This window comes from Pseudophryne corroboree, chromosome 7, assembly GCF_028390025.1.
Source record: "Pseudophryne corroboree isolate aPseCor3 chromosome 7, aPseCor3.hap2, whole genome shotgun sequence".
Classification (NCBI taxonomy): Eukaryota; Metazoa; Chordata; class Amphibia; order Anura; family Myobatrachidae; genus Pseudophryne; species Pseudophryne corroboree.
In genome coordinates, this window is record NC_086450.1 from 265,321,202 (window position 1) to 265,346,083 (window position 24,882).

Here is a 24,882-nt window from a genome sequence, read left to right on the forward strand (position 1 = left end):
GCAGACTATTGCTCGCTGGATCTGTAACACGATTCAGCAGGCTCATTCTACGGCAGGATTGCCGTTAACAAATTCGGTGAAGGCCCATTCCACTAGGAAGGTGGCCTCTTCTTGGGCGGCTGCCCGAGGCGTCTCCGCTTTACAGCTTTGCCGAGCTGCTACCTGGTCAGGTTCAAACACTTTGCAAAGTTCTATAAGTTTGATACCCTGGCTGATAAGGACCTTGCGTTTTCTCAGTCGGTGCTGCAGAGTCGTCCGCACTCTCCCACCCGGTCTGGAGCTTTGGTATAAACCCCATGGTCCTTACGGAATCCCCAGCATCCTCTAGGACATAAGAGAAAATAAGATTTTAAACCTACCGGTAAATCTTTTTCTCCTAGTCCGTAGAGGATGCTGGGCGCCCGTCCCAGTGCGGACAAAATCTGCAAGGCTTGTGTATAGTTGTTGCTTACATAAGGGTTATGTTACAGTTGAGATCAGTCTTTGCCTGATACTGTTTTGTTCATACTGTTACCTGGTTGCGTATATTCCAGGTTGTACGGTGTGGATGGTGTGGGCTGGTATGAATCTTGCCCTTAGATTACCAAAATCCTTTCCTCGTACTGTCCGTCTCCTCTGGGCACAGTTTCTCTAACTGAGGTCTGGAGGAGGGGCATAGAGGGAGGAGCCAGTGCACACCCATTCTAAAGTTCTTTATAGTGCCCACGTCTCCTGCGGTGCCCGTATATACCCCATGGTCCTTACGGAGTCCTCAGCATCCTCTACGGACTAGGAGAAAAAGATTTACCGGTAGGTTTAAAATCTTATTTTTATTTATATAGTGCTCTTTCTCCAATAGAACTCAAGGAGCTTAACAGATACATAGCATAATATAGTACAGAAATAATGAAGTACAGAACAGATTTTCATAAATTACAGAAGCATGGAGATACTAAAGGGACAATTATGGGAATGCTTGAGTAAAAAGGAAAGTCTTGAGTCTACTTTTGAAGGATTCTATAGTTGGGGCCTCTCGCACTGTGCAGGGAAGTGAGTTCCATAGAGTCGGAGCCGCATGACTAAAAGCTCGACCCCCAGATGAATTACGGGAGATTCTAGTACTGCTAAAAGTCCTTCATCTACAGGTCGCAGTAATCGAGTGGGGAAGTATGGGGTCAGTAGCTGCTTCAGGTACCTTGGGCCCTGGTCCTGTAGTGCTTTGAAACTCAGTAAGCCAATCTTGAAGATGATTTGCCATCTTACAGGCAACCAGTGAAGGGAGTAGAGTATGGGTGTTATGTGGCTAGAACAGGGCTGGTTGGTTAACAGCCTGGCAGCTGTGTTTTGCACCAGCTGTAAGCGGTGCAATTCTTTTGCTGGGAGATCAAGGTAGAGGGCATTACAGTAGTCTAATCGAGATGATACAAATGCGTGGATGACTTTTGGCAGATTATCTGAGGGAATTAAGTGCTTGATTCTGGCTATGTTCCTCAGGTGAAAGAATGAGGATTTGATTGTGGCTGATATCTGATGTGTAAGTGTCAAGCCACCATCCAGGACAACGCCAAGATTCCGCACACGATCAGTGGTTTGTAATTCCGAATCCCCGAGTGTAAGTCCAGTTGGTTGGCTATGCTGCAGTCTTGTCCTTTGATGTTGCTGTCCTATCATAAGGACCTCTGTTTTATCCGGGTTCAGTCGCAGCCAACTAGCACTCATCCACTCCTGGAGTTCAGCTAGACAGCCATTTAGGGTTGCTATTGGGTTATCAGTGCCCAGAGCAAAGGACAAGTACAGTTGTGTATCATCTGCATAGCAGTGGTAGACTAGCCCATGGCACCTGATTATTTCACCCAGCGGGAGCATGTATACTGCAAAAAGCATGGGTGATAGTATAGAACCTTGTGGGACACCACATGGCAATGGCACTGGTGGTGATGAGTATAATCCAGACGATACTCTCTGTGACGTGCCTGTGAGAAATGATTTGAACCAATTTAGGGCCGTGCCATCTAGTCCACAAAAAATGTACCAGATGCTCAATCAGAAGCCCATGGTCCACGGTATCAAATGCTGCAGAGAGATCCAGAAGGATTAATATTGAACAGTCGCCTCTGTCTCTTGCCGTCAGAAGATCATTTAACACACACACCAGGGCTGTTTCAGTGCTATGTCTTCTCCTGAATCCTGATTGGAATGGATCATAGATATCATGGGTTGTCAGGCGGGTTTCCAGTTGATTTGCAACAACTTTCTCAATAACCTTTCCTAGAAAAGGAAGGTTTGATACTGGTCTATAGTTGGTCATGCAGTCGGGATCTAAATTAGGTTTTTTAAGAAGAGGTCTAACAATTGCTTCCTTTAGGGGTCCAGGAAATATGCCTGTCTGCAAAGAGAATTGAACAATTTTTGCAAATACAGGACCAATTATATCCATACAATCTATTAGAAGCTTGGTTGAGGCAGAGTCCAGATCACAGGTGGTGGGGCGCAAAATCTGAGCAATTTCAGCAATGTCAATTACATCCACTGGGTGAAAGCTGGTCCATGAAGGCAGGTGGCTTATATTTTTGTATATACTCCGCGCTATATGAACACTGTAACAGATAAAACTATAGTGTGCAGTCTGTCATATAGAATGATTGACTCAGTAGGACTGTACGAATGAATATCAATAAATTCTTTATCCAATAATTGTTAAAAAATAACACATTACAAATGACACAAGCAGCATATACTTAAAAACAATTAATCAGTTGCATTACCAATTAATATAGCAAACAATATGATGAGGTTTCTTTGTTATAATACTATATAAAATGCAATTACACTGGCGTCCCAGTGTTTTATAAAAAAAGTCCCGCAAGGATTTAATACAGCCTTGTTAGAGATGAACTTAAATGTGTAAGGACGTATAATTACCCATGTGCTGGTTCCTGAAAGTATAGATGTACAGGGTCCGTTTAAAAGTCACTGCACATGTACGGGTACCGTTAATAGAACTTTTTCCAGCTGATTGAGAATTTACCGTGTATTGGGCACGGCTGCGCTCCAGGTACTTGGAGACTATTAATATTCTTTAAATAGAACTCCACAGGCTCGCTTCCTCGTCACGGGTGTTAAACCTCTCTGCGGAGGCCAGCAGCATTCACTCGGTGCGGGTGAGCGGAGTACCGGACATCTGCAGCACAGCACGGAGATCGATGTCAGTGCTCCTGTTGAAGACCGCCGGCTGCAGCGCCCGGCGTCTAGCAGACCGTAGTGGATTATGGCTATGAGAAGCCGTTAACCAGATCAGTCAGCGGGTAATGCCGAACAGCTGGAGTGTAGAAAGTGGGCGTCAACGCGTTTCGTCTCCTTGGCAACCGGAGACTTCCTCAAGACAGATACCTCCCCTCTATTCAGTCACATATTTATACTCTTTATAATGAGATCACTTGTAACAGCTGGATCTCTTTAATAAGCTAAAATATTTAATTTGTATGCTGCACATATTAAAAGGTCATTCTTTATAATAGAAACCATTATTTAGGCAATACTAATACTGAATCAACAATCTACTGAATCAATCTGACAGAATTCATAACATTAATACATACATTTATAATTTAAACTAAATTACCATCTTTTCTATCAATTAATCAAACACCATATTCAGACGTGCATTTACATGTTATGTATATTCTTGAATAAATAAATTTCTCTGGTATATAAGCAAGAGCCCTTGCTCATTATATACAGAATAATTATAATTTAGATCTTAGCCATATTTAAAATAACTTAGTACAAATAATATGTTGATAATAATTATTATGAAGGAGAGTTATAAACTCACATCTTAAATTAATTATTTCTAAAGGACTACAATAGAGCTCCGTATTAATGAGAAAGTACAGATAAAAAGACAACTAGTAGATTCACTTAATTCTTATAACTTTTTATTTATTTATTTTAAGAATTTTTTATTTATTTGTCTTTTGTTTTTAGCCAGTTTTTATAGCATAATATTAAGAATAATGATTAACGTAATCAAAATTTCTTTCTAATCCCATTTGGATATAGGTCCTAACTTTATCAAAAGTTTTTTAATTAGAAAGAAATTTTGATTACGTTAATCTGTACTTTCTCATTAATACGGAGCTCTATTGTAGTCCTTTAGAAATAATTAATTTAAGATGTGAGTTTATAACTCTCCTTCATAATAATTATTATCAACATATTATTTGTACTAGGTTATTTTAAATATGGCTAAGATCTAAATTATAATTATTCTGTATATAATGAGCAAGGGCTCTTGCTTATATACCAGAGAAATTTATTTATTCAAGAATATACATAACATGTAAATGCACGTCTGAATATAGTGTTTGATTAATTGATAGAAAAGATGGTAATTTAGTTTAAATTATAAATGTATGTATTAATGTTATGAATTCTGATTCAGTAGATTGTTGATTCAGTATTAGTATTGCCTAAATAATGGTTTCTATTATAAAGAATGACCTTTTAATATGTGCAGCATACAAATTAAATATTTTAGCTTATTAAAGAGATCCAGCTGTTACAAGTGATCTCATTATAAAGAGTATAAATATGTGACTGAATAGAGGGGAGGTATCTGTCTTGAGGAAGTCTCCGGTTGCCAAGGAGACGAAACGCGTTGACGCCCACTTTCTACACTCCAGCTGTTCGGCATTACCCGCTGACTGATCTGGTTAACGGCTTCTCATAGCCATAATCCACTACGGTCTGCTAGACGCCGGGCGCTGCAGCCGGCGGTCTTCAACAGGAGCACTGACATCGATCTCCGTGCTGTGCTGCAGATGTCCGGTACTCCGCTCACCCGCACCGAGTGAATGCTGCTGGCCTCCGCAGAGAGGTTTAACACCCGTGACGAGGAAGCGAGCCTGTGGAGTTCTATTTAAAGAATATTAATAGTCTCCAAGTACCTGGAGCGCAGCCGTGCCCAATACACAGTAAATTCTCAATCAGCTGGAAAAAGTTCTATTAACGGTACCCGTACATGTGCAGTGACTTTTAAACGGACCCTGTACATCTATACTTTCAGGAACCAGCACATGGGTAATTATACGTCCTTACACATTTAAGTTCATCTCTAACAAGGCTGTATTAAATCCTTGCGGGACTTTTTTTATAAAACACTGGGACGCCAGTGTAATTGCATTTTATATAGTATTATAACAAAGAAACCTCATCATATTGTTTGCTATATTAATTGGTAATGCAACTGATTAATTGTTTTTAAGTATATGCTGCTTGTGTCATTTGTAATGTGTTATTTTTTAACAATTATTGGATAAAGAATTTATTGATATTCATTCGTACAGTCCTACTGAGTCAATCATTCTATATGACAGACTGCACACTAGTTTTATCTGTTACAGTGTTCATATAGCGCGGAGTATATACAAAATTTTTTTTTCCTGTTCTTTAAAGTTGGCAACCTAGCTAGTTGCCGTACTCAGCTGCTGTTGATACACAATTAATTAACTCTTTTGATAATTAGCGCCGGAAGAATATCAGATAAGGACATTTGTCCTGATCTGTTTGTTCCTTGAAATCTTCTCTAGGTGGCTTATATTGGCAGGTTTTGTAGTTTGACACTCCTTTGATGGCACTGTGGAGATTCCAGCCCGAATGGTGGATATTTTATCTACAAAGAAGTTTGCAAACTCGTTGCATCTTGCCTGGGAGAGGGTTTCATCAGTCTGCAGGCATGCTGGCTTGCAAAGCATCTCGACTGTGCGGAAAAGTTGAGCTGGCCTATTGTTTGCTGCCGTGATCTCATTTGACAGAAACTGTGATTTCTTACGGGTGATTGTCGATTGATATTCTTCATCATGCTTTATTAGTTTTATTTTGTCATCCACTAGGTTAGTCTTCCTCCATCGTCTTTCCAGTCTACGCCCCCTTTTCTTGAGCTCACTAACACTGTTGTCGAACCAGGGAGCTCGACATTGTGGTTTACGAGGTCTTATACGCACAGGGGCGATAATATCAATTGCAGCCATAACATCCCTATTATAATAACGGACTAGGGAACAGGGATCTTCACAGGCACCCAGTATAGCAGAGAGATCCAGATTTGTTGTTAGAGCCTGGGGAGTCATACCCCTCCTTGGACGATACCTGGTTAACTCCACGGGCAGAGATTTTATTTGAGGGGTTGCAACTGAGAACCAAAGGGCGTGGTGGTCTGACCAGATGACTGGGTTTATTTTTAGGTCAATGACTTCTAATTCAATCTGAAAGACAAGATCAAGAGGGTGATTTATGCATCTCTAAATTGCATGGATTGTCTTGTGTTTCTATGCCCTTATTGGCCCTCATTCCGAGTTGATCGCTAGCTGCCGTTGTTTGCAGTGTAGCGATCAGGCTAAAAATCGGCACTTCTGCGCATGCGTATGGTGAGCACTGCTTATGCGCGACGTACTTTCACAAAAGCCGATGCAGTTTTACACAAGCTCTAGCGACGCTTTTCAGTCACACTGCTGGCTGCAGAGTGATTGACAGGAAGTGGGTGTTTCTGGGTGGTAACTGACCGTTTTCAGGGAGTGGGTGAAAAAACGCAGGCGTGCCAGATAAAAACGTAGGAGTGGTTGGAAAAACTTAGGCGTGGCTGGCCGAACGCAGGGCATGTGACGTCAAAACAGGAACTAAATAGTCTGAAGTGATCGCAAGGTAGGAGTAGGTCTGCAGCTACTCTGAAACTGCACAATTTTTTTTTGTAACAGCGCTAGGATCCTTTCGGTCGCACTTCTGCTAAGCTAAGATACACTCCCAGAGGGCGGCAGCTTAGCGTTTGCACTGCTGCTAAAAGCAGCTAGCGAGCGAACAACTTGGAATGAGGGCCATTGTACTGAACATACATGTGAACCCATCTGACACTCATCTCAAGGTACTGTAGGCACAAGTATAACATGTTTATCTTATAATACATGTATAAGCTATGAGTGGTGGCAGATCCGAGGGGGTTACGTGCCTGTTGTTAATGACACTTTTTTTTTTTTAAATGTAGAGCAGCAGCAGCACCAGTAAATAAGGGCGGTGCAGTCAGAGGTGCGGTATGAGCTGTACATTATAGATGTGTGTGTCTGGGTTGGGGGAAACTGCATGTGTCCAGGTAGATGGATGTGCTGTGTGCACTGACGACTGGCCCATAATGTCCACTAGTCCCAGTGCCAGATTAAGGTCCACATGGGCCTGGAGCTGAAATCTATGAAGGGCCTATTGCATGTCGCGCATTTGGTGTGATTAGCGTCACAGAGTGAGGGCAGGGGGGGGGGGGGGTGTAGTGGCATACAACTGCACTTCCTCACTCCCACACTACATCTCTTCATTATACCACTACTACACTACATCTCCGCACTATGGGGCATATTTATCACAATCCGCATCTGACGTGCACGGAATGTGATAAATTCGACCAAAATCGCATTGAGATGATTGAATACATAGCAAGAAAGTATCAATTATGGCATACAGGGACAGAGCTTGTGAGAAAGCTCTTTTTCATGAAAAATACCCTGAGATTGTACAGCGCATGAGCCGCCACCGTCTACTCCCCTTTCCCACCTGTGACACCCCCTCCCACCTCTGCTTACACTAAGCTGCACGGTGATCAGTGAGCTCTCTCCCCCAGTCATATGGTCACTGGGCTCCTGCTCTGTGTGACCCAGATCAGCTGAGCTGTAAACCGGCATCTCATACACTGTAAATGGAGGTACCGGTTTACAGGACAGCTGATCGGTGTCACAGAGCAGGATTCCGGTGTCAGCTGACTGGGGGAGAGAGCTCACCGATCAACACTACGTTACCTACTTACACTACATTCCTGCACTATATCAATACGCTACCTCCCCACACTATATCCCGCACTACACCTCACCAACCTACCTCCCAACACTACATTACTGTTACCTACTTACACTACATTCCTGCACTATATCACTACGCTACCTCCCCACACTATATCCCCGCACTACTCCTCACCAACCTCCCTCCCAACACTACATTACTGTTACCTACTTACACTACATTCCTGCACTATATCACTACGCTACCTTCCCACACTATATCCCTGCACTACATCTCACCAACCTACCTCCCAACACTACATTACTGTTACCTACTTACACTACATTCCTGCACTATATCACTACGCTACCTCCCCATACTATATCCCCGCACTACACCTCACCAAACTATCTCCCAACACTACATTACTGTTACCTGCTTACACTACATTCCTGCACTATATCACTACGCTACCTCCCCGCACTATATCCCCGCACTACACCTCACCAAACTACCTCCCAACACTACATTACTGTTACCTGCTTACACTACATTCCTGCACTATATCACTACGCAACTTCCCCACACTATATCCCCGCACTACACCTCACCAATCTACCTCCCAACACTACATTACTGTTACCTACTTACACTACATTTACTGCACTATATTCACTACGCTACCTCCCCACACTATATCCCCGCACTACACCTCACCAATCTACCTCCCAACACTACATTACTGTTACCTACTTACACTACATTCCTGCACTATATCACTAAGCTACCTTCCCACACTATATCCCCGCACTACACCTCACCAACCTACCTCCCAACACTACATTACTGTTACCTACTTACACTATATTCCTGCACTATATCACTACGCTACCTTCCCACACTATATCCCCGCACTACACCTCACCAACCTACCTCCCAACACTACATTACTGTTACCTACTTACACTACATTCCTGCACTATATCACTACGCTACCTCCCCACACTATATCCCCGCACTACACCTCACCAACCTACCTCCCAACACTACATTACTGTTACCTACTTACACTACATTCCTGCACTATATCACTACGCTACCTCCCCACACTATATCCCCGCACTACACCTCACCAAGCTACCTCCCAACACTACATTACTGTTACCTACTTACACTATATTCCTGCACTATATCACTACGCTACCTTCCCACACTATACCTCACCAACCTACCTCCCAACACTACATTACTGTTACCTACTTACACTACATTCCTGCACTATATCACTACGCTACCTCCCCATACTATATCCCCGCACTACACCTCACCAAACTATCTCCCAACACTACATTACTGTTACCTGCTTACACTACATTCCTGCACTATATCACTACGCTACCTCCCCGCACTATATCCCCGCACTACACCTCACCAAACTACCTCCCAACACTACATTACTGTTACCTGCTTACACTACATTCCTGCACTATATCACTACGCAACTTCCCCACACTATATCCCCGCACTACACCTCACCAATCTACCTCCCAACACTACATTACTGTTACCTACTTACACTACATTTACTGCACTATATTCACTACGCTACCTCCCCACACTATATCCCCGCACTACACCTCACCAATCTACCTCCCAACACTACATTACTGTTACCTACTTACACTACATTCCTGCACTATATCACTAAGCTACCTTCCCACACTATATCCCCGCACTACACCTCACCAACCTACCTCCCAACACTACATTACTGTTACCTACTTACACTATATTCCTGCACTATATCACTACGCTACCTTCCCACACTATATCCCCGCACTACACCTCACCAACCTACCTCCCAACACTACATTACTGTTACCTACTTACACTACATTCCTGCACTATATCACTACGCTACCTCCCCACACTATATCCCCGCACTACACCTCACCAACCTACCTCCCAACACTACATTACTGTTACCTACTTACACTACATTCCTGCACTATATCACTACGCTACCTCCCCACACTATATCCCCGCACTACACCTCACCAAGCTACCTCCCAACACTACATTACTGTTACCTACTTACACTATATTCCTGCACTATATCACTACGCTACCTTCCCACACTATACCTCACCAACCTACCTCCCAACACTACATTACTGTTACCTACTTACACTACATTCCTGCACTATATCACTACGCTACCTCCCCACACTATATCCCCGCACTACACCTCACCAACCTACCTCCCAACACTACATTACTGTTAACTACTCACACCTCATCCTTTAGAGTGAAGCAGAACAACAGGATAGAGGGAAAGGAGGGGTGAGCCTGAGGAAGGAAGGAGTAGGAAAAAAAGGGGGACAGCTGGGTATAGAAGCAGGGAGGGGTGCGTACCTGGTCCTGGGGATGGGAGGGACTACGCTGGATGTCTAAATACTCACTACAGTGCATCAGCTTAGTGGCTGGCTTAGGCATGCGCAGGATCTTGAAACAGGAATGTGCAGGACATACCCCCAACACAGACTACTGACCTGATCTTCACATTGTATTCAGGGTCCCCTGCATTACTCATATTAGGAACTCTGATGGCTCCATGATGAAACTGCTGCTACATTTGGTCTATCAGGCACTGCCCTCTTTTCTACACAGTTTGTGAGAGGCGCAGGTGGCAAGAGGGGTGGAAGTACGGGTTGTGAAAGGAGTAGAGACACAGGTGGGGGGAGGCAGAGATACATTTGGAGAGGGAGACTGAAGCGTAGATGGGGAGAAGACAGACACACAGGGGGAGAAGGGGGTAGAGATACAGGTGGGGAGGGAGGCAGAGATGCATTTGGAGAGGGAGGCGGAAGCTCAGATGGAGACAAGGCAAAGACACAGGTGGAGTGGAAGGTAGTGACAGAGGTAGAAGCACAGGTAGAGAGAAGGCAGAACCATAGGTGGGGTGGATGGCAGAGAAAGAGGTTGATAGGAGCAGAGACACAGGTGGAAAGGAGGGCAGAAGCACAGGTGGGGAGAGGGCAGAGAAACAGGTAGGGAGGGGGCAATGGCACAAGTGGCGAACGAGGCAGAGGTACTAGTAGGAAGGTATAGGGGTGGACACACAGGTAGTGAAGGTGGCAGAGAGACAGGTAGTGAAGGTGGCACAGAGACACAAATGGAGAGAGTGGTGGAAGCACAGGTAGAGAGAAGGCAGAAACATATGTGGAGAGGGGGAGTCATACAGGTGGGGAGGGGGTAGGGATACAGGTGGTGAGGGAGACAGAGACACAGGTGGAGAGGTGGTAGACACACAGGTGGGGAGGTGGTAGACACACAGGTGGGGAGGTGGTATAGATACAGGTGGAGAGGTGGTAGACACACAGGTGGGGAGGTGGTATAGATACAGGTGGAGAGGTGGTAGACACACAGGTGGGGAGGTGGTAGACACACAGGTGGGGAGGTGGTATAGATACAGGTGGAGAGGTGGTAGACACACAGGTGGGGAGGTGGTAGACACACAGGTGGGGAGGTGGTATAGATACAGGTGGAGAGGTGGTAGACACACAGGTGGGGAGGTGGTAGACACACAGGTGGGGAGGTGGTATAGATACAGGTGGGGAGGTGGTAGACACACAGGTGGGGAGGTGGTAGACACACAGGTGGGGAGGTGGTATAGATACAGGTGGAAAGGGAACAGAAATGTTTTCCTAAGGAAAAAAAAAGTGTGCAATTAAAAGAGGACGCATGCATGCAAGGGGACATGGTGTACTAATTGGGGTTCCCCGTCACTTTACGGAGAAAACAACACCAAAAACAGTCAAAAAACTCATGTCGACCTTTTTACCTGTTGATCTAGTACATGTCGACCTAATGCCCATTGCCTGTCGACCTAACAGCAATGTGGACCTTCAGTGGTCGACCTAAGTTGGGTCGAGCCAACGGCCCATACCTGAATGTGCATCTATATCAGCGCTTCCCTGTTGCAACATACACACTTGAACATCGAGATACAGGTGGGGAGGGGGTGGGAGATACAGGTGGGGGGAGATACAGCTGAGAAGGGGGGGAGATACAGGTGGGGGGAGATACAGGTGAGAAGGGGGGGGATGATACAGGTGGGGAGGGGAGGGGAGATACAGGTGGGGAGGGGGGGGAGATACAGGTGGGGAGGGGGGGAAGATACAGGTGGGGGGAGATACAGGTGAGAAGGGGGGAGATAGGTGGGGAGGAGGGGGGAGATACAGGTGGGGAGGGGGGGGAGATACAGGTGGGGAGGGGGGGGGAGATACAGGTGGGGAGGGGGGGGGAGATACAGGTGGGGAGGGGGGGGGAGATACAGGTGGGGAGGGGGGGCGAGATACAGGTGGGGAGGGGGGGGATACAGGTGAGAAGGGGGGAGATACAGGTGGGAGGGGGGGATACAGGTGGGGAAGGGGGGGGGGAGATACTGGTGTAAGAGCAGCAGATGACATGAAAGGAGTAAAAATGGGATGGGGGAGTGTGCAGCATGTTCACAGGAGGAGCTGCGACCCCCTGTGTGAACGGTGCAAACAAGCAGCAGACCTCTGTCCTAAATGATCTAGCACTCACAACTCCCCTCCCCCCCCCCTTCCCCGGCAACCCCACTGACCCCCAGCTCTACCCACCTGCTGAAGATCCATCTTCAAAGTTCTAACACTGTCAGCAGAGTCTGCAAAGCTTCAGGCCATCCATGATCCAAAGGTGCACAGGAGGCAGGGCTTTGGACGGATCCCGGAGGCGGGGCTTTGGACGGATCCTGGGGGCGGAGCTTAGACGGATCCCGGAGGCGGAGCTTTGACGGGTCCCGGGGGCGGAGCTTGGACGGATCCCGAAGATAGAGCTCTGGACGGGTCCCGGGGGCGGAGCTTGGACGGATCCCGAAGATAGAGCTCTGGACGGATCCTGGGGGCGGAGCTTAGACGGATCCCGGAGGCGGAGCTTTGACGGGTCCCGGGGGCGGAACTTGGACGGATCCCGAAGATGGAGGAAAGATGGAGCTCTGAACGGGTCCCGGGGGCGGAGCTTGGACAGATCACAGAGGCTGAGCTGTGGGCGGATCCTGGAGGCGGAGCTTCTTACAGGTCTGGGAGGTGGTGCTTACGGCTTAGAAGGCCGGCTCTGGTCAGGGGGAGAGTAAGCTGGGCTGGTGGGTGACAGGAAAAACTTTTTCCTGTCAACACTGGCAGTACTGCAAGGGATCCTGTGGGCCTATTTTGAATGGGGGGCCTGGAGCTGCAGCTCCATCCGCCCCATTGTTAATCCGGCCCTGACTAGTCCCAGCATGTCGGCCCTGACTGGTTTGGAAAACATGGCAGGAGTAGTGCTCAGGAAGGCAGTGGAGCTGGATCAGAGTGGCTGGTACCAGTATAGTCTGGTCTGCTATCAGGAAGGCATCTAGCTACTGCTACAAGTACTCAAGGGTCAGTTTATTGTTATTATTACTACTCCTTATAAAGCATCAGCATGTCCCTTAGCACATTACAAACCAGGGGGCATATTTACTAAAACTCTAAACGGTGTACACTCTAAAGATAAGTGTGCTGAGCGATCTATCACAGTATCACAGACCGCTCAGCACACATCTCTCCCCCCGCTCAGCACAGCGTGATGTGTGCTGAGCGAGGGGGGACGGGGGGATGCGCTCACTTCACACAGTGCTGAAGTGAGCGACCTGCTAGATTGAGCCTGCACGCAGGCTCAATCTAGTCCCGGCGATAGTGATGAGCAGGGACGCGCATTGCTATCGCTGTGAGGCATACACATGAGAGATCCGTGCTTAAATTTTAAGCAATCTAGTCAGATTGCTTATATTTTAAGCATGGATCTCTCCGTGTGTACCCCCCCTTAAAGGCCAGTACTCACGGCCCGATGCTGGAGAGATGTGTGCTGAGCGAACCGCTCAGCACACATCTCTCCCGGCGCTCAGCACAGCGCGATCTGTGCTGAGCGTGCGGGGGGAGACGGGGGGGGGGGGGCGCTCACTTCACCCAGCGGGTGAAGTGAGCGACCCGCTAGATTGCCCTGCATGCAGGCCAATCTAGCAGCAGCGATAGCAATGTGCGGGGCCGCGCATCGCTATCGCTGAGGGGGCTACACACGGAGCGATCATGCCGATATTCTAAGCAATCTAGTCAGATTGCTTAGAATATTGCTCCGTGAGTACCCCCCTTAAGTTTAAAAGGACTTTATGAATCTTCAAAATTGATTGAAATAGATTCCTTTTGAGTTTCTAAATCCCTTATTTACTAAAGATCAATTTTGCATTCGATTTTCTAAACGAGTTCGAAGATGGTTGTATTTTGGGAGGGGATTTTGAGTTTAATTTATGAAATCCCTTACCAAGTCGAATCTCAAATCCCCATTAAAGTCCCAAGCAAAATCGAATGCAAAATCGAACAGAACTTCCTCATTGCTTCCTATTGGTCCAAATGTATCACATGCACACTAATTAAAGGGGAAGCTCTCTCTTTATACTGTTGTATACATGAAAAATTATGATTTTTAAAAAAAAATACAGCTAAAATAGTTGACAATAAGCTTAGCCCTAATCTGCCTTCGACTTTCTGAACACACATAGTCAGTTGTTGCTAAAATAAAACTTCTGCCTGCTCCCTGTTTATTTCATAATCTGGAGTGTGTGGTTTATTTAATGTGCGATTATGCAACAGATGGCAGCAGAGAATAATATCGAACATTTTTGCTAAATGATATAATAATATGCCTGCAGAATAATTAAAAAACAAAAAACAAAGATGCATTCTGTCATAGATTGGGTGACTATACTGTATGTGCCTCTTTATACTTATGCTCAGCAGGAGTTTGTGGATTTGACAATGGAGTCAGAAGCCAAGAGCAACAGCCATAGCCTAAATAACTTATTTGGTGGTAGGGGAACAAATTAGGACAATATAGTAACAATTACTTAATTAATTTGTGCTTTATTAGAACATACTGGTATCTTACACAACAACCATCCCTCTGGCATTTGTCCCACAAGAATTTTTGAAGACAGATATAAATTGCTGAGGATATAGGCATCATGGGAGGAACCAGAATAACCAGTTAGAACACTCATAATTTTAAAATTCATTATATCGTCCAGCCAAATGGCCCAATATTTTGCTCTGGTGCTATCTATTGCACATTCATGGAATAACTATGATGGCTAAAAGTATAAATATGTGCACTATTCAACTCATGAAGCTGCTGATGGTGCTCCTCCTGTTATCTCAAGTCAGGTGGTGATTTGCATTGTGCAGGTTGGTACACAACATACCAAATGTCATCACTATCAATTTCCTACCATTAGGATGGTGTTTATAAGGCAAAATCGTATGTCTAACATCATTATAAACATTTGGAGATTTGAGGTTCTATTTCAAATCGAATTTTAGTAAATGAGGGGATTCTATGTTGGGCTATGAGAAAACAATGTTTTTCAGAAATTTGATTTCTGTTGGGATGTGAGTTGAATTTGGCAATAGAATCGATTTGACATTCGATTTGGTCTTTAGTAAATCTGTTCAATACAAATCAAATGGAAATTAAATGGCAAATCCCTTGAAACACCAAAATCGAACTTTAGTAAATTTTGCCCCAGGTGCAATCCCTGTTACTTGGGAGATTACAGCCTTAAGGCCCGTGTTCACGGGCAGATCTAGGGAGAGATGTGTGCTGGGCGAACCGCTCAGCACACATCTCTCCCGCCGCTCAGCACAACGCAATGTGTGCTGAGCGAGCGGGGGTGGGGGGGGGCGCTCATTTCACCCAGCGGGTGAAGTGAGCGACCTGCTAGATTGGCCTGCATGCAGGCCAATCTAGCACCAGCGATAGCGATGCGCTGGGCTGCACTTCGCTATCGATGTGAGGGGTACACACGGAGGGATCGCTGCTTAAAATCTATGCAATCTAGTCAGATTGCTTATATTTTAAGCAGCGATCGCTCCGTGAGTACCCCCCTTAAATCTGTCACAAACATTGTCCTGTTAGTTTTTCACTTTGAACAGGTGAATGGTACCTAGTAGTCTTTACTTATGTCTCTTCCAGCTCATCTCCCTTTTCCTTCCAATACCCCCTTAACTCACCCATTCTAAAGAAACCCTCTCTGTACCCAGACTTTCTCTCAAACTTTTATTAACACCCTTTATTTTGCCTCCTCTTTGTCTTTAAACTCCTTGAGAGTATTGTCTACTACCCCGCATGCCCACGAACTCCCTTCTTGACCCTATTCATTCTGGCTTCTGCCCTCTTCATTACACTGAAAATACTTTTGTCAGCAGGGTAAAAATGCTCTGGGTGGCTCTGCATCAGCATGCCACTGGGACCAGGGAGAAGCTGGGCACTTGGAGTATCCTGAGAATGCTGCAGGCACTCTTACCCTGCATACCAAACGCAGGTGCCATGAAGCACCAATGGCACTGCCTTCTAGTCCCTGTGCCCTGGCCACAGCACCACTCTCCTACCTCATTTATGGCCCTGTTACCATGGTCACCACTGATATTTTTTACTGCCAAATCTAAGGGTCATGATTCTCCTCACCCTCATTGTTCTGTCTGCCACATTTGACACTGTCAACCACCCTGTCCTCCTTCACCCCTCCATTGCTCTGCCCTTTTCTCTTTCTATAGCTACTCATGCTTTTTCCATGGGAAATATAATTACAGGGAAATTATGCAAATAGCACCTAGCTATACATAGGGAGGTCATCGATGGTCAGTGTTTCACAACCATGGACAGTTACGGACTAATTTTAAGGCATAGACTGTGTGAAGTCATTGTCGATTGCTTTGCTCCAATATTATTTATTTATTAACAGTTTTTTATATAGAGCAGCATATTCCATTGTGCTTTACAATTGGAACAGTAATAGAACAAAACTGGGCAAGAACAGCTAGACATAGAGGTAGGAAGGCCCTGCTCACAAGTTTACAATCTATAGGATAGAATCCCTTCTGTGGCAGTGCTCCTTTGCTCATGTGATACCAATCTCTATCTCTCCCTCTCTCTAATTTCTCCCCTTCTCTGTGTACTTCTCCCCCTCTCCCTCTCCTTCTCTCTCCCTCGTTCCCACACCACCATCTCTCTCTCTCTGCTCTTGTTTTAACGTCCCTTGTTTTTTGTGCCTGTCTACATCACTGATACTTTCCCTGCCAACCCAATTTTTCCCTTTTTCTCCATCATACAGAGACGTCTGAGACTCTCCATCACCCCCTACCTCTACCTTTCACCCTCTGCCTCTCCCTGTTGCCCTCTCCCAGTCACCCACTGCCTCCTCTTTCACCCACTCACTTACCTCTGCTTATTTTCTTCTCTCCGTCACCCTCTGCCTCTCCCTGTCCCCCAGTCACCCACTGTTTCTCCCAGTCTCTCTCGGCTTGTCACCCTCTCTCACCTTCTGTCTTATCCTGGTACCCACTGCTTCCCATTACTTATCACCCTCTCCCTGTCACTCTCTCTCTCCATCACCCTCTACCTCTCCCTTTCACCCACTTTCCATAACTCTGCTTTTCCGTTAGCCTCACCCTATTACCCACTGCTTCTCCCTGTTACTCCCTCCCTGTCACCCACTGCTTCTCTATCACCCTCTCTCCCTCTCCCCCACTGCCTACTACTAAAATGTATTTAAGAGACACTGGTAATAAAAATTTAATTCCTCAGCTTTACTCTCAAATTGTAACAGCTTGCATTGGTGTCCTACATACCGCATATCCTTGAGGCCACGCCCCATTTATACACAAATGTACATACCTAATCACCCCCCTTCCCCTTTATTAGTGCCCCTCTTCTTTCATGGTGCCCCTCCCCCATCATTTTCTTCTGGACCCACCTCTGGCTATGAACATGCTCGGTGCAACACATTTTATCCATGTCACATTTTTTTACAGTATGTGGTACAAATGGATCTACATGATTTTTTTAAAAATCAGATCCATAGCCTATAGCTCTTCCTTCGGGTGGTCTTCTGTATACCGGCGGTCGGGCTCCCGGCGCTCAGTATACCGGCGCCGGGAGCCCGACAGCCGGCATAACGACACTTATTTTCCCTCGTGGGGGTCCACGACCCCCATAGAGGGAGAATAAAATAGTGTGGTGCGCGTAGCGCGCCACCGTGCCCGTAGCGTGGCAAGCGCAGCGAGCCCGCAAGGGGCTCATTTGCGCTCGCCACACTGTCGGTAAGCCGGCGGTCGGGCTCCCGGCGCCGGTATGCTGGTCGCTGGGAGCCCGACCGCCGGCCAGCCGTAGTGAACCCCTTCCTTCATTGCTACTAGTGCTTACTTTGACAATGTCAAGCTACTAAGTATAACATTAAATAAATATGACAAACATATTCTACTGCTCAAAATTGCACTATTTTATATTCTATCTTGTTATATGATTATTGATGTTTGTTTTTTTAAACTTCTACATTAACATTTCAGACAGAACAGCCTCAAAGCCCGATTGAAGTGGAGAGCCCTACATATGTTAGTGTTACCAAGCGCAAGATCATGACAGCACAGTATGAATGCTATCAAAAAATAATGCATGAGTCACCGCATGGAAATGAAGGTAAATATCTGTTTATTATAGATATATTTACATATCCTTCTTTGAATAATTTTCATATATGTGCACTTATATTTCATATATGTGGACTAACATGTATGGTATGAATTATTTATTATTATTATTATTATTAGCATTTTTTATATTGTGCCAGCATATTACTTTGCTTATAACAATAAGGAACAAATCAGTTATAAAAAAAGATTAAGTATTAACAGACAGAATAACTAATGATAATGTTCACGGTTCACATAATTATTTTTAATAAAAAATGTCAGATACTTAAGTGTTTCTGATGTTTTGACCAGGTCATATATTTATTTTTAGGTATGAAATAAATGAAAATAGTTATAGAGCTATCTTTTATTGTTCTTGTGAATTTAAATGCACTATGAGACTTAGGGGGGCATTTACTAAGCTGTGACAAAAGTGGAGAAGTGAGCCAGTGGAGAAGTTGCCCATGTCAACCAATCAGCATTGATGTAACATTTATAATTTGCACACTATAACAGTATACAAAGCAGCTGATTGGTTGACATGGGCAACTTCTCCGCTGGCTCACTTCTCCACTTTTATCACTACTTAGTAAATGTCCCCTTTAGGGAGAGATGCATCAATCCTTGGAGAGAGATAAACTACCAGCCAATTAGCTTCTAACTGCCATTTTACAGGCTTTGTTTGAAAAATGACAGGAGCTGATTGACTGGCACTTTCTCTCGCTACAAGGTTTGATACATCTCACCCTAAAGGTGCCCACACACTAGAACGACTTGCAAAAGATGGAAGTCCTTTAACAATTTCCCTTGAATTCCCCTGTAGTCCTGGACAAATGATTTTGTGCATACACATAAGATAGATCCTAAGATCTGAGGAGTGGCCACGTCCAGGTACAAGCTCTCAGTAACGATTGCTTCAGATCTTCCCTGCAATAGGGAAGATCTAAAGATACATCAAACGACCCACGGGACTGCACATCGGATCGTTATCATTAGTGAAAGGTACACGATTTTTACTTTTACTAACAATATATAGATCCGATGTGTCGAAATCGTGCACATCATTCCTTTGACTATTCCTTGCTTACTTCTTGCCATCAACCTTAAATGTAACAACAACATCATATTATTAGTACAGGTACGGCATAATCACCAGGGTATGAAGTACTTAAAGAACATGGGGCTAAAAAAGTTCAGTCTGGGTAAGGGTTGGAATAAGGCGGTGTATCTTTAGTCTCATACATGGTATGTGGTTAAATTACCAGCTGTCGGGATCCTGGTGGTCAGGATAGAGACGTCAGAATCCCGACAGCCGAAGAAATGCCAGCTATCAGAATCTCGACCCGAATCAGGTATTCCCACTCAGGTAGTGGTCCATGCCACTACCCAAGGGGGAATATAATTGTGTGGCAACTGAACGTCACCACCGGGCCTGAAGTGTGGTGAGCGGAGCGAGCCCACAAGGGGATACGCTGCACTCGCTGCCGGGATTCTGGCTTTTCGGGTTCCCGGCGTCTGTCTCCTGACCTCCGGGAACCCGACTGCCGGGATCCCATACCGATACCCCTACGCAATCCCTGTTTCTTTACACCAATCAAAACAGCTTGCCTATGTCTTGCTATATTGTGAGTAAACCATTCTGACTGGTCATACGTGAATGATGTACATTGAATTAAGATGGGTATACCAACAAGTGTTTAGAGTTGAATACGTGCATTTGTTTCATTCCCCAGCATGAGTTTGAGAAACTAGAAGGCTCTTACTTGTATTCTTCCTGCTATCAACTACAATGCAAGCAGGTGGAGACAGAGGAGCAAAAATCAGAGTTGCCGGACCAAGGATTGGCTACAGAGTTGAGGCATTCTCCCACATGCCTCTGATACAGGAGGATATATGCAAGAACAACCCTGAGGACTACATTTCTTACCTCCTTCCAGGCGCTTCTGTGGCTGGTCACCCTGCTCATAGAAAGGGAGAACACCTACTGTGTACGAGGAGGCCCATTTCTCCTGAGCAGAGATTGATGACTACATTAATGCTATCTTGGTACAGTGAGGACACTGGATAATCTGTGGTACAGCACCGCAATATCATCTCAGGCCTTGTGGGAGAAATACAAATGAAATACACAATAGTTGAAATATAAAATGTTTGTATTTCTCTTACGTCCTAGAGTATGCTGGGGTCCACATTAGTACCATGGGGCATAGATGGCTCCACTAGGAGACACTGGCACTTTAAGAGTTTGAGAGTGTGGGCTGGCTCCTCCCTCTATGCCCCTCCTACCAGACTCAGTTTAGAAAATGTGCCTGGAGAAGCTGGTCACAGCTAGGGGAGCTCTCCAGAGTTTCTCTAGTAAAAGTTTTTTTTTTTTTAGAGTTTATTGTTTTACAGGGAGGCTGCTGGCAACAGCCTCCCTGCTTCGTGGGACTAAGGGGGTGAGTAGTGTCCGCCCTGAGGGGTCTGAGCCACTCTCTCCGCTGACAGGACACCAAGCTCCTGAGGGGATCGAACATTCACCGCCACAGGGGATCACTCACCCCAGCAGCATGGCGGCAACAGGGTAGGGAGCGCAGTACTAACTGCGCTCCGGGGCTCAGCGGTACATGGTGCGGCAGTGTGAGGGGCGCCCTGAGCCAGCGCCTACATGCTACACTGTCCAGCAAGCCTGTCAGGGTCCCAGGATCGTTTCCAGCACAAATCCTCAGGCCAGTATAAACTACAGGAGAGCGGGAAGCAGCGCCATGAAAGGGGGTGGAGCTTGTCCTCAGAGCGGACCCAGCAGCGTTCAGCACCATCTTCCTGCCTGCAGAAGCGATGACAGGGAGAGCTGTCCCTCCAAGTCAGCTCCAGCTTTCTTGTACGGTACCAGGGGGTTGTAGAAGGGAGGGGAGGCTGTGTAAAGTAGTTTAATTAGTTCTACCTTCAAAAGCGCTGTGTGTGGGTTGGCTCCAATCTCTGTGTGTCTCTGTGGCATACTTGGGGGGGGGGGAAACTGCTTAAACACTATATTTGAGAAATCAGAGAAAAAAATCCAGATCCCAAAAAGAGTTCTGGTTGCTTTTCCCTTCCCTGAGGAAGATAGGAAAAATGGGAAAACCCACCAATTGTTGACGCATCTATCTCCAGACTGTCTAAAAAGGTGGTTTTACCTGTCACTAATTCTACCGCGTTGAAAGAACCGGCTGATCGTAAGATTGACACTACGCTCAAATCCATATACACTGCTTCAGGAGCGGCCTTAAGGCCCACTATTGCCTGTGCATGGATTTCTAAAGCCATAGTAAAGTGGTCAGGCACATTACTAGAGGATTTGAATGCAATGGATAGAAGTGACATTGAATTGTTTTTATGTAACATACAGATTCTGTAAGGTTCATGGTGGAATCCAAGAAAGACCTGGGTACACTGACTGCACGGATATCCTCCATGTCGGTTTCAGCTCGCAGGGGACTCTGGCTATGCCAATGGTCTGAAGACGCGGAACCAGGAGAAGTGTGGAGGACCTACGCTACACAGGTCAGGCTCTATTTGGGGAAGCATTGGATTGGTGGATTTCCACGGCAACCGCGGGTAAGTCACCTTTCCTTCCCTCTGCTACTCCTTCTATGAAGAAACCGTTTCTTCAGCTGTGCAGCAGTCCTTTCAGACCGCTAAGACAAAAAAGCCCAAGCCTTCTACCACTTTCTTTAGAGGTGGTCGGGTAAAATCCAAAAAGCCTGCACACGCAGGCTCCCAGGACCAGAGACCTGCTTTTGGTTCCTCAAAAGCCTCAGCATGACGGTGGACCTCAAAGCCTGGAGGACGGGCTGGTGGGTGCGAGACTCAGAGGTTTCAGCCACGTCTAGGTGTCATCCGGCCTGGATCCCTGGGTACAGGATGTTGCTGGTCATTCCGAGATGATCTTAGCTGTGCTAAATTTAGCACAGCTACGATCATTCACACTGACATGCAGGGGGACGTCCAGCACAGAGCTATCCCGCCCTGCATGTCAGTGTCGGCCCCCCCTCGCAAAAGTGCAAAGGCATCGCACAGCGGCGATGCCTTTGCACTTCAAGAGTAGCTCCAGACCAGCGCAGCTTTAGCGTGCTTGCCAGGAGCTACTCATCGCTCCACGGCCCGCAGCGGCTGCGTGTGACGGCCCGCAGCGGCTGCGTGTGATGGCCCGTTCCCCATTCGGTATGGCCACGCCTGCGTTGGCCGGACCGCACCCATGAAACGACGGCCAGACAACGCCGTTCGCCCCCCCCCCCTGCCCAGCGACCGCCTCTACCTGTCAATCATCGGCCATCTGGCATGCGCCGGCGCATGCCAGCGCACGGTTCTTACCCAGTCGCACCGCTGCGATAAACGCGGGTGTGCGATCAGGTCAGAATGACCCCCATTGTGTCCTAGGGGTATAGACTGGGGTTTCAAGAACACCCGCCTCACCAATTTTTCAAATCAGGCTTGCCAGCTTTGCTGACAGACAGGGCTATCCTACAGGAAGCCATCCTAAAATTGGGAAAATCACAGATCATTGTCCCAGTTCCACCTCATATGCAAAACAAGGGTTATTTCTCTGACGTCCTAGTGGATGCTGGGAACTCCGTAAGGACCATGGGGAATAGCGGCTCCGCAGGAGACTGGGCACAAAAGTAAAAGCTTTATGACTAGCTGGTGTGCACTGGCTCCTCCCCCTATGACCCTCCTCCAAGCCTCAGTTAGATTTTTGTGCCCGGCCGAGAAGGGTGCATGCTAGGTAGCTCTCCTGAGCTGCTTAGAGTAAAAGTTTAAATAGGTTTTTTATTTTCAGTGAGACCTGCTGGCAACAGGCTCACTGCATCGTGGGACTAAGGGGAGAAGAAGCGAACTCACCTGCATGCAGAGTGGATTGGGCTTCTTGGCTACTGGACATTAGCTCCAGAGGGACGATCACAGGCTCAGCTGGGATGGGTCCCGGAGCCGCGCCGCCGGCCCCCTTACAGAGCCAGAAGAGCGAAGAGGTCCGGAAAAATCGGCGGCAGAAGACGTTCCTGTCTTCAATAAGGTAGCGCACAGCACTGCAGCTGTGCGCCATTGCTCTCAGCACACTTCACACTCCGGTCACTGAGGGTGCAGGGCGCTGGGGGGGAGCGCCCTGAGACGCAATAAAACACGTTTTAAACCTTATATGGCTAAATAAATGCATCACATATAGCTCCTGGGCTATATGGATGCATTTAACCCCTGCCAGTTTTCCTAAAAAAAGCGGGAGAAAAGGCAGCCGAAAAGGGGGCGGAGCCTATCTCCTCAGCACACAAGCGCCATTTTCCCTCACAGCTCCGCTGGAAGGACGGCTCCCTGACTCTCCCCTGCAGTCCTGCTACAGAATCAGGGTAAAAGAAGAGAGGGGGGGGGCACTAATTGGCAGATAATACAAATACAGCAGCTATAGAAGGGAGAAACACTTATATAAGGTTATCCCTGTATATATATAGCGCTCTGGTGTGTGCTGGCAAACTCTCCCTCTGTCTCCCCAAAGGGCTCGTGGGGTCCTGTCCTCTATCAGAGCATTCCCTGTGTGTGTGCTGTGTGTCGGTACGATTGTGTCGACATGTATGAGGAGGAAAATGATGTGGAGGCGGAGCAATTGCCTGTAATAGTGATGTCACCCCCTAGGGAGTCGACACCTGACTGGATGGTCGTATGGAATGGTCGACACAGACCCAGACACGGATACTGACTCCAGCGTCGACGGTGACGAGACAAACGTAATGTCCAGTAGGGCCACACGTTACATGATCACGGCAATGAAGGAGGCTTTGAACATTTCTGATACTACAAGTACCACAAAAAGGGGTATTATGTGGGGTGTGAAAAAACTACCCATAGTTTTTCCTGAATCAGATGAATTAAATGAGGTGTGTGACAAAGCGTGGGTTTCCCCCGATAAAAAACTGCTGATTTCTAATAAATTATTGGCATTATACCCTTTCCCGCCAATAAGGCGCTCACACGCTTATCAAAACAAGTGGCGTTGCCGTCTCCTAATACGGCCGCCCTCAAGGAACCAGCTGATAGAAAGCTGGAAAATATCCTAAAGGGTATATACACACATACTGGTGTTATACTACGACCAGCAATCGCCTCAGCCTGGATGTGCAGCGCTGGAGTGGCTTGGTCGGATTAACTGACTGAAAATATTGATACCTTGGATAGGGACAGTATATTATTGACTATAGAGCATTTAAAGGATGCATTACTATATATGCGAGATGCACAGAGGGATATTTGCACCCTGGCATCAAGAGTAAGTGCGCTGTCCATTTCTGCCAGAAGAAGTTTATGGACACGACAGTGGTCAGGTGATGCGGATTCCAAACGGCATATGGAAGTTTTGCCGTATAAAGGGGAGGAGTTATTTGGGGTCTGTCTATCCTGGTCACCTCTCAGCAGAAAAAGACACCGTCTTTTCAAACTCAGTCCTTTCGTCCCCATAAGGGCAAGCGGGCAAAAGGCCACTCATTTCTGCCCCGGGGCAGAGGAAGGGGAAAAAGACTGC

General features: G+C 46.5%; 1 protein-coding gene across 1 annotated transcript in view; it reads left to right on the forward strand.

Moving 5' to 3' along the window:
• Positions 1-24,882, forward strand: part of CALCRL (calcitonin receptor like receptor) — a 743,490-nt gene that overhangs the window by 195,838 nt on the left and 522,770 nt on the right. The window contains exon 3 of the mRNA XM_063934127.1: positions 18,237-18,366. Within this exon, the coding sequence (XP_063790197.1) occupies positions 18,237-18,366 (130 nt within the window). The remainder of the gene's footprint in view (positions 1-18,236; positions 18,367-24,882) is intronic.